General features: G+C 51.3%; 1 protein-coding gene across 4 annotated transcripts in view; it reads left to right on the top strand.

Annotated features, from left to right (window-relative positions):
* LRIG1 (leucine rich repeats and immunoglobulin like domains 1) overlaps positions 1 to 13629 on the top strand; it is a 121319-nt gene that overhangs the window by 86180 nt on the left and 21510 nt on the right. Inside the window, exons 1-7 of one of the 4 annotated variants that reach the window (XM_049863223.1) lie at positions 3 to 746; positions 852 to 2026; positions 2127 to 2270; positions 3916 to 4059; positions 6481 to 6624; positions 9568 to 9711; positions 11806 to 11886. In XM_049863223.1, coding sequence (XP_049719180.1) covers positions 1869 to 2026; positions 2127 to 2270; positions 3916 to 4059; positions 6481 to 6624; positions 9568 to 9711; positions 11806 to 11886 — 815 coding nt within the window. In that variant the 5' untranslated portion in view covers positions 3 to 746; positions 852 to 1868. Of the gene's footprint in view, positions 1 to 2; positions 2027 to 2126; positions 2271 to 3915; positions 4060 to 6480; positions 6625 to 9567; positions 9712 to 11805; positions 11887 to 13629 lie in introns of those variants that run through there. The other 3 variants (XM_049863224.1, XM_049863222.1, XM_049863221.1) reach the window with 3 other exon arrangements.

Here is a 13629-nt window from a genome sequence, read left to right as displayed (position 1 = left end):
GTGCCTTCTGTTCAGCTGTAAATGCCCGTCCTTCTGCTCCCAGGCTGGGTAAGAGCTGTCACCAGCACCCAAGTCTCCAAATAGCATGAGAGTCCCTCTCCTGTGCAGAGCTCCGTCAGCTGCCCTCACCTGTTTATAGAGCAGCTTCGGGCACGGTGCAGAACTCGGTCAGCTGCCCTCACCTGTTTATAGAGCAGCTTCGGGCACGGCGCAGAGCTCCATCAGCTGCCCTCACCTGTTTATAGAGCAGCTCCAGATCCTACAGCCTGACTCTGACTGCATAGATGGACAAGGACACTGAGGCCAAGTAGCCTGCTTAAGGGACACCCCACTCAAAGAGGAGATCCTGGGCCTCAGATACTGATCGTCTGGACTAAGACGTCTGTTTCCAGTTTACTGGGCTGCCTCCCAGGAGAGCTTACAGACAAGATTTGGGGGTAGTTTGAGCGAAATCACGTTGGAGGGAGACCTCTGTGACAAGGCTTACCTTGTCACAGACTCAGCTTATCTTTATAGTGTCGTGCCCTATTTTAATAAGTCATTTGGCTTAGTGGGGGTGGGTGACGTTACTCCATTTTGTAGGTTCTTAGGGCCCCTTAGGGTTCTTTGTTGTTCGGTTTCTCTTTTACCTGTTCTCATGGCCCATCTCGCACCCAACAGAAAGTAGGCCAGAAGAATGAAAGTTAGTATCTGTTTAATCCACCACTTCCCACAGGAGAACATCGGTTTGGGGAGGAAACCAGCAGGTAAAGAGAGATTTTCAAATCACATGCAAATTTTCATTCCCTGCACTCCTGTGTCTGAGTAATTCCTGAGGCCGGTTGAGTGGTTGTCATGACCTGTCTTTTCAGGGAGACCGAGGCTTGGCATGCTGATTTTCCAAGTAAAGACCCAAAGGCAGAGCAGGCTGCATCAGGGCATCAGAAATGGAAACGGGAGGCCCGGGCTCTTTGAGCTGATGCGGCCCTGTTCAGTTCCTAATGAGGGCTTTTGAAAAGGTGTCCGGCTGCCACCTGACACCTCCTTGCTTGGGACAAAGAAACCACCAACTGCTGAAGTGGGATGCAGGGACCTTCTCTCCTGGCATCAGAGCAGGAGGAACTTTGCTCTCCTGGCAGATTCTGGCCAGTTTCTCCTCATCACACAGACCGTTCTCTAATCCGAAGTGTTAAGAACAAACAGTCCCTCCACGTTTGCAAAGAATCCTCATGTGTCGTGTTCTGGGCCCCTGCCTAGTGGAGGAATGAGAAGTGCCTCATCCCCTTCCTTGCCTCCTCCACTGTGGAAAGTTCTCTGTGGTCTTTCCCCTTTGCTCCTGTGTTCAAAAGAACAGCATTTGTCCAGGGAAGGTGGGGGGAGAGGTGTTAGGAGGTAACATCTGACAGGAATACCATAATGTTCCCCAGTTTTCTTCTCCTCCTCCTATTCTTTTTTTTGTTTGTTTGTTACTTGAGATACAGTTTACATGCAGTGGAATACGCAGACCCTCCGGTGCGCTTCGAGAAATGCACTTCGAGAAATGGTATCTGCCTTTTCTGTATTGTAAGGAGGTGCCTCTTATGTACACAGTCCTGTACATGTATGCACTACTGAAGTATTGTTTGCTCTCCACAGGGACTCTCTAGATCTCCTTAAATAAAGTGTTTTTGGGGGGCATTTAGAATTCTTAAAATGAACTGGTTTATACACGTTTATTATGTAAGTCATAAAATAAGATCCACTTCAGAATTAAAGGCCTTTTGCTCAAGTTATTACATCGACTCCAACCTTGCCTCTCAGGTGACTTTCTGCTTCATAGGGCTTTCCTCTTCAGCCTTGAGTCATAACCCTTGGGTGGAGGAACCTGGTGGCCGGGCTGGTGTGGGAGAATGGTTGGCGGTGGAGGTGCAGTTTGCCCTGGGCATGGAACAGGGCCTTCGTTGAGCAGTCCTGATAACCTGTGTTTCCGCGGCTGCCCATCTGGGAGTCAAGATGGCGTCCACAGCCTGGTGATGACAAATGCCTCACTGGAAACCTGCCCCTCTGGGTGTGTCTTATTTTCCCAACGCCAGCCGGGTTTTGTGTCTTTGACGGAAGGAGGAAGGCCTACTGCTGACTGCTACATTTTCTCTTCTTAATCATTCCAGCAACCTGGCAAGCAACCGGATCGGCACCCTGGAGTCGGGAGCATTTGATGGTCTGTCACGGTCGCTGCTGACACTCCGCCTGAGCAAAAACAGGATCACGCAGCTTCCTGTGAAAGCGTTCAAGTTACCCAGGTTGACTCAGCTGTGAGTACGGAAACCTGCACTTTAGTTAAGGTTGGCCAAACTTTATGGAGGCCATCTTTCCCCAAGGTCCTCATACCGAGGCCATCCCTTTCTCACTCCCCCTCAGCACAGCTCTGCAGAAACTATCACTAATGGCCCTACGGCAACACCTAATAAAAGCAAATTAGGAGCTGGGTCTGGGGCCTGGTGGGCTGCCTCAGATTGCTGAGAAAAAGATCCGGGGAGTGTGTGAATGCTTGCCCTCAGCGGCTTTTTCCAAAATGAAGGGAAGACTCCTGCTGGTTAGTGATGCTGGCTAATGCGTAGGCTGTGTGGGTTATTGTAGCCAGAGGTAGTGAGCAAGAAGTGGGCTATGGTGTTTGTCTGCTAAATTACTGTACTTTTGATGACCATGTTTTGAGTGTCCTCCTGGAGTGGCACAGGGTTTGGGATTTAGGAAAACCTCTATAGGGTCACTGTGAGTTGGAATCAACCTGATGCCAGCGGGTTTGGTTTTGGTTTTCTATTAACCAGAACTGATTAAGGACTCTTTGTTCCCTGTTTTTTTGTTCTCCATGCCCTCTTTTAGCTGAAGAAGGTATCTAAGGAAAATAAGCCAGTATTAGAGATTGGGATTAAATAGAACAAAAGAATCATTTTGGGCCGGGTTTGGCAGCAGACAGGCTGAGCCCCAGCCTCCCGCTGCCTCTCCGTCACTGCTCTGCGCAGTGACAGCCAGAGCCTTGCCCCTTTTAGACCTTGGAGCAGGTCTGTCTCGTTACCGCTCAGTAGTCTGTGCGTGGGGCAGGGTCATGAGACACTGCAGAAATATTTGGGGAAAACCAAGGACTTTCTGGTCAGCCCTGTGCTCTCCTTCTTCCCCTTCCTCCTGTGCTGCCCCAGTCCACCCAGATTCCTAATGTCTTTTGGTTGACTAAGGCTTGATCATACTGGGGCTGGAAGCCAAACGTGTATGCTTCATAGTGTGTCTTCCTCCCACCCCCAATCCCCTATGCAGTCACTTCTGTCCATAAGTAGAACCAAAAAAACCAAACCCATTGCCTTGGAGTCAATTCTAACTCATAGCGAGCCTGTGAGACAGAGTATAACTGTCCCATAGGGTTTCCAAGGCTGTAAATCTTTATGAAAGCAGACTGCCACATTTTTCTCCCGCAGAGCGGCTGGAGGGTTCGAACCGCAGACCTTTCGGTTAGCAGCCGAGTGCGTTAACCACTCCATAGGTGGAGTTCCTGTTGAATGCCCTTAGGGAAAGTGTGATTGCCATTTAATGCCCAGTGGTTAGACCTTCCCTGGGTTGACGGTTTCTGCTGCTAAGAGACACCTCACCTAAGACACCCACATCCTGGGTCATGCCCACCTCATTGCATCATCATGGACAGTGCCTCACAACAGGGTATCCGGAGCACACACTCACAAGGGAACATGGGATGGCTGACGTGGCAGCTGCATCCCTCCTCTTTCACTCAGTAGCAATGGTGCCCTGTTCAGTGTCAGCGAGCGAGGAGGGGGTATGACACAGGTGTGGGCTCCAGCTTCCAGGGAACTTTTCCTGCTGGCTTAGGAAACCCAGCCAGGGCTGCAGCGGGGTGGTCATAAGCCAGTATGTGGACTGGACACTCTGAACCTGTTGGCTCCACTTCTTTAGGGACCTCAATCGGAATCGAATTCGGCTAATCGAGGGCCTGACATTCCAGGGACTCGACAGTCTGGAGGTGCTGAAGCTTCAGCGAAACAACATCAGCAAGTTGACAGACGGGGCCTTCTGGGGGCTGTCTAGGATGCACGTGCTGTAAGTGCCAGCCAGGCTCGGGGCGGGGCCTGGCTCTGCTGTGGAGCAGAGGACACAGGTGGGGTCTGTCTGTGTCATGCATGCGTTCGTTCCTCTGAACACTAGGCATATCATGGGGAACTGGACCCAGCACCCTGCTCTAGAGGATTGTATCTGACTTCAGCTGGATTCCATACTGTGGTGTCTGTGTCTCTGGGGATGGGGCCATATCTGATTTCCTTCCTCGTGGGGTTGAAAAACCTCTTGGGGGGGGTGTTCGTGGGTGAGGTCAGGTAAGCCGGTCGGTGGAGGTGGACAAGGAAGCCATTTTAGTGGGCCTACTCCCTCCCACCCCCTTTTTGCTCCCCACCCCCGCTTCCGTAATGAACATGGGATCGCACAGCTGACTCCCTTCCCATATCCTCCTCCCACACACCACAGGAAGTTCCTTCTTTCCCAAAAGCTCTTGGATTTGACAGTCTTTCTTGATGTGCAGGTGGGCCAACAATGTATAGCTCGTCCTGAGAGATTTATTTATGTCTTGTAAGCTAATCAAGGCACCCCATACAGATGTTCGCGTTTATCAAGGGAGCAGTCTTTTCAACCAGATGTGTACAATGAGACTCGCCTGCTCGCCAGAGCAACATAGAACAACAACAAAGCGTACCTAAAAGAGTGTTGGTGATCTTCTATTTTGAAGCACTTAAATTCAGTTTTTTCAAAAAAAATCAAAACCAATGTATACACAAAGTTAAATACAACCAGATAGTAAGAAAAGCAGTGCCCCGCCACCCTGGCCACATTCCCAAGAGGCAGTCACTTCGGGTCATATCTCTGTTTTCAGTCGGCCTGGTGGTTACTTGCAGGTCTCCAAGTTAATGCACCTATACTGTCTTTCTTTATCACACTGAGATTTCTTGCGTTATAATGATTTACCTTGCTCCTGACACCCCCTTCTGCCTTCCACGTTGGGCAGATTGTGTCACTGCTGTTATATCCTTTATCGGTTATCTTTGTAACAGAAACAAAAGCCAAAAAGCCTCGGTCCAGCTCCAGCCACTGATGGTGCTGTCTTCATTATCAGAAGCAGCTCTTGAGGACCGTCCCCTCACAGACACACTGTAGAACAAGGACGTGAGCACTGCTCTTCTCTTCTCACTGGCCTCATCCTCCACCTTGGCTTAGTTGTATCTCTCTTTACATTTTCAAGAAAACGTTTACTTGACATTTTGGATGGTGTGCTGTATAGGCCAAGGTCAAAAATGAATCCTTGTATTCTCAGAAGACATTAGAGTTAGGAAATAACCATTTGGTTTTTATGTTGAACAAATTCATACAGATTGGGGGTGATGAACAGTCTTAGAGGTTATTTATAAATTAAGTGCTTACTTTTTGAGCAGTGGCAGAAAGCAAAGCCTGCTTGCTCAAAGTCCCTGTCGCATTGAGCATGGAGCAAAATTTGAAACAGTAGCTTTCATGAAGAGGCTAGTCATGTGGGGTGAGTCCTCCTTGGCTGGGGTGTGCTGTGCTGAGAAGCAGGGCGGTAACATACTTATTCATATACTTGTTGAGAACTCAGTCCCAAGTGGTTTCTCATTTCCTTCCCCCAACAGCCTTACAAAGTCAATACTCTTGGTATTTCCACTTTACAGATAGATGCTCAGGTCCATTCCGCCAGCAAGTGGCAAAATTAGGACGTAAACCCAAGTTATTGGACCCCAGAGCTGAAGCCGTGTCTCTTGGCGCAGTGTTCCAGAGCCCAGATGTTGGTAGCCTGCCCTGGGTTTGAATTCTGCCACCTCCCCTCCCCTCCCCAGTTACTTGCTAAGCTGTGGAATCTTGCCGAGTGACTGACTAGCTTCTCTCAGCCTCTGTTTCTTCCTGTTTAAGATGAGGGTAATAGAAGCTGTCTCACACCTTTCTATTCCTTTCGTGGACTGTGCCTTTGCTGTGGCCTCTGCTCGGAATCCCTCCGTCCATCGTCCATTTGTTTGTTTGGATCACTTTCACTCCTGCTTGATGTCTCAGCTAAAAAGGTCCTGTCTGGGAGCTTTCCCTTGCCCTCTGAGCTTTCTCAGCCTATCTTGGCCCTTAGCACTCACTGTCTGTTGTTTCTGCTGGGCTTCTCCTACCCTCTGCGTGCAAGTGTGTGTAGACAGACAGACACACACACACTCCCCACATACAAACACCCCCCCCGCCCACACACACACGGGGAAGCAAGAGAGCCAGCCCCCACAGTTCTCTCATATGCTGTTATGTCCTCAGTACTGGCCACGATGCCTGATACAGTGTGGCTCTTACTCGTTGTCTTTTGAATGGATGGACGAACAGATACCGCAGCTAAAGTGCTCAGCACAGTGCCTGCCATTGTCAAGTTCCTCACCACTGTCACGAGCTGTCTGCGGGGCTGCTTCATCCTGGCCGTGGCTTTCGTTGCAGGCACCTGGAGTCCAACAGCCTGATGGAAGTGAACAGCGGCTCTCTCTACGGCCTCACGGCCCTGCACCAGCTTCACCTCAGCAACAATTCTATCTCTCGCATTCACCGCGATGGCTGGAGCTTCTGCCAGAAGTTGCACGAGCTGTAAGTGTCCGCCGCTTTGGCCTGCGACAGTGTTCGGATGCTGCCTGTAGGTGCGGTCTCCAGAGCCCAGAAGGCGCTTGGCCTGGCCCTTTCCACAGCACCGGCACCAGTACCATGCTCCAGGGAGGGCTGCTCAGGGAGGGAGCTCAGAGGCAGGCCAGCCGGCCAATAGCCCTGTCCTGGAGGGAGGACTGGTCTACAGCCAGGCCTACAGCAGGAAGGACCCCGAGGCAGCAAGCAGACCTCAGGGATGTGGGTTCAGATCTGTTCCTGGTCTTTTCCCCGTTCTCCCTCTTTCAGATTAGAGTGAGGGAGTAAACGAGACAAAATCCCCGCAGGGAACCTTTGCCTCAGGCGTCTCGTGGGTTTGGAGAAACTTCGCTGAGATAGTAGACTCTGCTGTGGAAGGGCAGCCTAATGTTTTAATTGTAGCTATTTTGAGTGCGCTATGAGTTGGAATCGACTCGACAGTGACAGGTTTAGTTTATGGAAACCCTGGTGGCGTAAAGGTCAGCAGTTCAAATATACCAGGTGCTCCTTGGAAATCATATGGGGGAGTTTTACCCTGACCTATAGAGTCGCTACAAATTGGAATCAAGCCGACGGCAGTGGGTTTGATTTTTTTTGTATGATAATGGCTACACCAGATAGCACCTACATCTTTAGCGAAAGAGGTTATTTGGGTTCAAGCTTAGAAAGGAGGGTTTGACAGAGTGAAGCTGAGAGGTGGCGAGACACTGATAATGGAACAGTAGTTTTCACCTTGCTTCTTTCAGACAGATTGACAAGGCACCGGCCCCTTCCTTGTCCCCATTTTGCATTTCAGCGGTCTGGTAGCAGAGGCTCCGTGCAGTGGGGAAGGTGTGCGGACATTTGCTGCAAGATGCATAGTCCCCTCGCTCCTTTGGTGTCCCCAGACGGGGCCCTCAGGTCAGAACTAAACAGCTGAGCTGTGGTGTCCAGGGTTTCCCGAGATCAGTGCTCACAGCTGCTCTGGCCTTAATGGGCGCTGGCCGGCCTGGGCCACTGTCAGGTCAGGGTGTAATTAAAGCAGCGTAGCCAAGGGTGCACGTATCCGTGGTCCGTGTCTGAGAGCCATTTCTAGCCCACCTCCAGAAGGTGTAGAAGACTGGTGTTGGGTGGGGAGGGGCAGGCCCTCACCATGTTTGTTCTCATTTCTAGTTCCTTGTCTACTTGGTTTATTTTTTAAGAGGATTCGGGCAGGTTTTCTTTTCTTTTTCTAGGATGGGCTGTAGGAAAAGATTTACCCATTGAAGTGAACATACGTTTATCAGAGTGCCAGCCTTCTTTCTTGCCTTGAACGTACTCTTGAACTTACCAGACCAACTCAAGGGGGTGTTCAAACTGAATGTTGGTTCTTGCAAGTGGTGTTTTTTCTTCTGTGTTCTCTCTCCCCTCCTTACACAGAGGTTACACAGGCTGGGCATTTATATCTTAGCAGATCCATCATTATCTAACGCAAAAATCAGGAGTTCTGCTTCTTAATGTATTCCTTGGATGTGTGTGTGTGTGTGTGCATGTCCGTGCTAACCTTTTGGATTTAGCTTCCTGACACTTGGAAGCAGTAGAGTTGCATGTTATTTTCACATGGCATTGGTTGGCTTCTGACAAGCTCTTTACCTGGGCTATGACAGTGTTCACCCCTGGGAACTCCCAGGACGTGTGGTTTTCTAAGGGCCAGTGCTAGAAGTGGTCGGGAAGCAGGAGAGGCCTTCTGAGTCCCTCAGAACTGGCCAGTCTAATTATGGAAACGAGAAACAGTTCCCTCTGAATCACCTGAGGGGTGATGAAAGGCCACTCCTTTCTGGGGCAGTCCTCAGTTCCCTGTGTCCCTCTCTGGCTGGCAGACAGTGTGAAGCTGTCTGCTTTGCCCTTTATAAGGGGCAGAAAAGGCCATGCAAGCGTGCCTTGACCAACTTAGCAGTTCACTGCTGTCCAGGTAATGTCAGAGCCAGATTTAGGGTTGCTTTTCAGCATGTTGTCTCCCCACCTCCTTGAAGCTGAATTCGTTAACTGCAGGTGAGGCCATAATTGTGATCTGCTGCCAAGTCTTTTGACTGGTAAGACACCATGACTGCTTTCTCCAGGAGGGAAAGAATGTAGCTCCCTGCATCCTTTAAAAACTCATTAATCTTCTCTAGATTTATTTTTCTTCTTCTTGCCCCAGCCCACATTTCCCATTTTTCAAAGACAGATGATTGCTATGTCAGGTAAGCAGCCAGGGACTGTGTCAGCTGTACAGGAGGACACTGGGAGGAAGGGGGCTTGATGCTGACGCTCAGGGAAGGTGCGTGATGGTCAGGGCACGTTCCCTGCCCTGGACACAGTAGGTGGGTCATGCTGAGATGCTGACTTGGATAGGAACAAGGGCGCTGGGCAGCAGACTCTGATTCCCCTCAGTATTGCCCAGGTAAGATGTGAAGTACTGGTGTGGAAGGCTTGCCCCAGGCAGTGGCTAGTGGTGCCCTCTGCTGGCTGACGTGCGGAGTCTAACGGAGTTCCTTGCTCACTTTCAGAACCTGCTGGGCTGTGGGTACCATTGCTTACCAGGTCCCATCCAGAGTGTCTAGGTCACTGCAGTGGGAGGTCTTTCTTAGCCTGAATCTTGATCACCTGTGGACACCAACGAGAAGGCATTGGAGCCTTGAGGGTTCTTGTGTTCCTCAGTTTGTGGATCTCCTCTGTGTCTGTGACCTGAAAGACCATCCCAGGAGTCCGCCTATATGGGTTTGGGGCCATGATGGGGTTTTAGCTGCACGGCCACCTTTGCTGTTGGTATTCTTGTGGGTTTGTGTGCGTCAGTGAGGAAGTGTGCCCTCCCACTGTGGCCCGGATGACAGTGGCTTGGTGTTGAGAAAAGGAGAGGAGGGAGGGCAGCCCCCTGTGACCTGATGGTGACGTCTGCCTTCCCGTCTTCTCCAGGGTTCTGTCCTTCAACAACCTCACCCGGCTGGACGAGGAGAGCCTGGCCGACTTGAGTAGTCTCAACACCCTGCGGCTCAGCCACAACTCCATCAGCCACATCGCAGAAGGCGCCTTCAGGGGACTCAAAAACCTGCGAGTCTTGTACGTCTTTCCCTGTTGGGTTGACAGAAGAAGGAAGGGGTACCCACTCAGAAGAGCAGAGCAGAACAAACCCACTGCTTTGTTGAATTCCCTTCTCATTTGCTCTGAGTCAGAATTGGCTCCACTGCTGACCTGTTACGTGTGCAGCCTCAAGCTTTTATATAACCAACCGAAAAGGAACTGGTTGAGCAGAGAAGTGTCTCTCACTCCTCTCAGGCTGGTGCTTGCAGAGTGATGATGACTCTCGGAAAATCTGTTGTTATCAAGTGGTAATTCCCACAGGGCGCTTGGCAGGACGCTGGGGTCCTGTGGTTGGGAAAAGCTGCCCAGGCCGAGTGCTTGGAGCAGCCTCCAGGGCAGCAGCCGGGGGTGTCTTCCCAGTCCTGAGTCTTCTGGCTGACTTCCACTGTTAAGTCCTGAGTATGTTGTACCTGAACCAAGCGACCACTGGGGTCCAGCTTTCAGGGCTGGCGTTTGAGCTTCTTTAGCACACGTTGTGTCCCAGGATGCTTCGTTGCTTAGGGAGTTCCGTGACTTTCCTTGAGGCTCATTAGGAATCACTTAACAAAGTGAAGGTGATAATGTCATTTCCCTTTAGGTCCCTAATTAAGCAGAGTGACAGGAAGTTGCTGCAGGATGCTTTTCTGGGAGTTTCACCACCAAACTTGTCAATTGTTGCCTTTCGAGAACTTCCAGACAACTGCTGGCATAAAGCCCAAAAGGAGGGGCATATGGGTTCTAAAAGACAGTGGGCAATGGCTTCTGTGGGCACCTTCCCAGGCGTGCTGACTGCAGAGAGAGGGGCCTGTTCCCATTCCAGAGGTGGAGACGGGTGGGCTTTAATGCTGAGCCATTGTTGGAGAGCAGGAAAGCACCCCGACGCCAGACCATCCACACTGAGGTCAGCCTGTGAGGCCTTGCAAGGCTTGATTAACAAGGCTGGGAATATTCAGACTGAGCAAGCCAGAGAAAGAGAAAAACTTCGGCAGCCAGGGCCAGGAGTAGAGAGACGAGGCACACGGAGCCACAGCCCCGGGCCCCCCGTTTGCATATGAAGATAATAGAGAAGAACCCATTGAAAGAAGTCCCTTCCAGCAGCAGAATCTCAGCTGTTTGAACTTCATGCTGTAAAATACGGTTGCAGCGAGCATTGTACTTACTTTTCAGTCAGAGCTCATTCCTCGCTGACAGTGTGATTCCTTCTGAGGGCTGTCACGGGGCCAAGAGCAGCATCAATTGTCTCTTCTTGGCCCTATATCGCAAGGGCTTGGGAGGACATTTCAGGGACCAGGAACCTTGTGTGAAGTTGGCGAGGGCTGAATGTGGTAGAGTGGGGCTTGGCCACCAGGTGTGGTGTTTGCCTGAGGGCTGTGACCTGCTGCTGGAAGCTGAGGGAAGGAAGCTGATTCACTGGCCTTGTGATTGCACTGTTGGAGGAGACTGGGCTGAGAGCTTGGCCTCCTTCCTCCCATCCTGGCAAGTGGGTCACAAGCCTGACTCAGCGCCCAGATGTCCTCCATGGCTCAGGCAGTGCCTGGGCAGGCACTGTGAGGAGATGGGGGCTCTGGGTCCAGGCCCGCTTCTAGCACAGGAGGACCCCTCTCTCGCTGTCCCTTCATGTACCTGGCAGTTTCTTGGTCCCGTCTGGAAAAGGTACTCTGGTTAGTGTGAGAGCAGACAGGGACCTTAAGGAACCCTTCAACCCTTAGGGCTGGTTTTTGGTGCCAAGGCCAGATGCACGCACTTGGGGTGGAGTATGTGCTGTCTGCCCCCCCCCCCGCCCCCGCCGCCCCTCCCCGGGTCACTGTGGCCGCCTGGGAAGCAGCAGATGGAGGCCTGAGGAAGCTTCATGTGTGATTAGTGTCTGCTTGGTTGGAGGCCACACCACAAGGTGTGGGCAGAACTGGGCCTCCCGTAGGGCAGCGGTCTCACTTGCCTTAGCTGTCCCGGTGCAGCTGGGCATCTAGAACGCACGGAGATGTTTTCAGCTTCAAAGTGGAAGCTTCCTGGAAGGCTGAGCCCCCTCCCCCCATGTTGAAGAGTGAACTGAGAACTCAGACCGAACGGTGACCTTTCTGTCTGTCTTCTCTCCAGGGACCTGGACCATAACGAGATCTCAGGCACAATAGAGGACACCAGCGGCGCTTTTACAGGGCTCGACAGCCTGAGCAAGCTGTGAGTATCTCCTGTGGGAAGTTCCAGCTCTGGTGAGGGAGGTGGTTTTTTGGCTTCCTTTGTTCTGGGCTCTGCAGGGGGATGGCTTAGGGAGAACAGTCTGGATGAGAAAGAGGGAGGCACCCCACCTTCTGACCGGGCCAGTGGTCCCCCTGCCCTGGGCCTTAGTTTCTGTGGGGCCAAAGGCCTTGTGGCTCTTTCTCCTGCTTAATGTGACTGACATGAAAGCAGCCGGATTTTTTTATTCTTTGCACAAAGGAACCTTGCCCTCAGACTCAATTTCTAGAAGTGTCTGAATGGTAACTCTTGATAGTTTTAAGGCTCTCTAAGTATTTTTGTCATCAATTCTAATCTTAAACGGAAACACTCATTACCAAGGATAATAGTAACAGCTATTTTTATTTAAGGTTTTGGGTTTTTTGTTCTTTTTTCTTCCAGCACCTAGGACGTGCCAGTTACTCTGCCAGGCACTTGTATGTGTATATTGTAACTGTTGTGTCTCACGAGGGCAGCCCCTACTATGTTGCCTTTTTATAGTTGAGGAAAGCGAGGCCAAGGAATTTTGCCCACGACCACACAGCTAGTTAGCGGCCAAGTTAGGATTCCTGGCTCCACAGCCTGCGTTATTTCTCCGTCCTACCATGGTTCTCTCTGCGTCTAGCCCCACCGCTCACCCACAGAACATAAAGGAGTTAGATTGTTCACTGTGGATTAGCCACTCAGAGGAGACTTGAAGGGATAAGGTGAACCAGACAGTCCCTGCTGTGGTCTTGGGGTCCCAGGGGTAGAGAGCAGAGGAGAGCCCACCTGCCCCCCAAGTGCGAATGTGAAGTGTTTTGAGAGCACCAGGTGAGCTCAGGACACTAAGAAAGCTTGTCAGGGAAGAGCCTTCTTTGTAGAGTCAAAGCTTCGGATGTGTTTGAAAGGTGTGGTTTTTCACACCTGTGATACTACAAGGTACCGGTTAAGAATAAGCTGTTTTAGCTCTGGGAGGATTGGATTTCTTCTTGAGGAGTATCCTTCACCTATCAGTCTTTTCTCTTTTTCTTTTCAGGACCTGCCCCTCCCCCCCCACCCTCAGCCCTTTAACCCATACACAGCAAGTTTAGGGAGAGCCAGGAGCAGCAAGGCCTGGCAACCTAGGCCTGTCACTAACAAGAAGAGCTACAAGCTTGGAAAGGGGTTCAAGTCCAACCCCTTGCTGTCAAGTCGATTCTGATAACGGCATCTGTACCTCACTGATGGGAGGTGGCCGGGAGGTCGACAGCGTGGCCTGGCTTCTGGAAGGGCCTGTCCTTCCCCTAGAACTGACTTAGGACCAGCGTTCTTGGCTGGTTCAGGAGGCTCCCCCCCGCTCCCCCTGCCCTGCTGACAGAGGGAACATATGTGCAGTGTGAATGGCTCTGAGGACCGTGGGTGGCCCAAGGCTGCCTTCCTCATTGCCTGCTGTCTGTCTTCCCTGGCGTTTCCTCCTACCTTGCCCCACTGCACCAGACTCAGCAGTTCTGTCTGAACCCCCAAGAAGACACTGCAAGCCCCCATTTCCTCCCTTGAGTTATCTGGTTTGACATGCACGGCACTAAAACGGGTTTCCAAACTGAGTAATCATGAGAGTCATCCGAGAATTTGTTAAAATACAGATTCTCAAGCCTTAGCCCATCCAGCCCTGCAGAATCTGAACCTTGGCCTAGGGGCTCCGCACGTGTTTGAAAAGAGAGAGCGAGACAGACACACAAGCATACA

This window comes from Elephas maximus, chromosome 20, assembly GCF_024166365.1.
Source record: "Elephas maximus indicus isolate mEleMax1 chromosome 20, mEleMax1 primary haplotype, whole genome shotgun sequence".
NCBI classification, from domain to species: Eukaryota; Metazoa; Chordata; class Mammalia; order Proboscidea; family Elephantidae; genus Elephas; species Elephas maximus.
The sequence above is the reverse complement of the archived record's forward strand: the minus strand, read 5'-3'. Positions and strand labels throughout refer to the sequence as shown.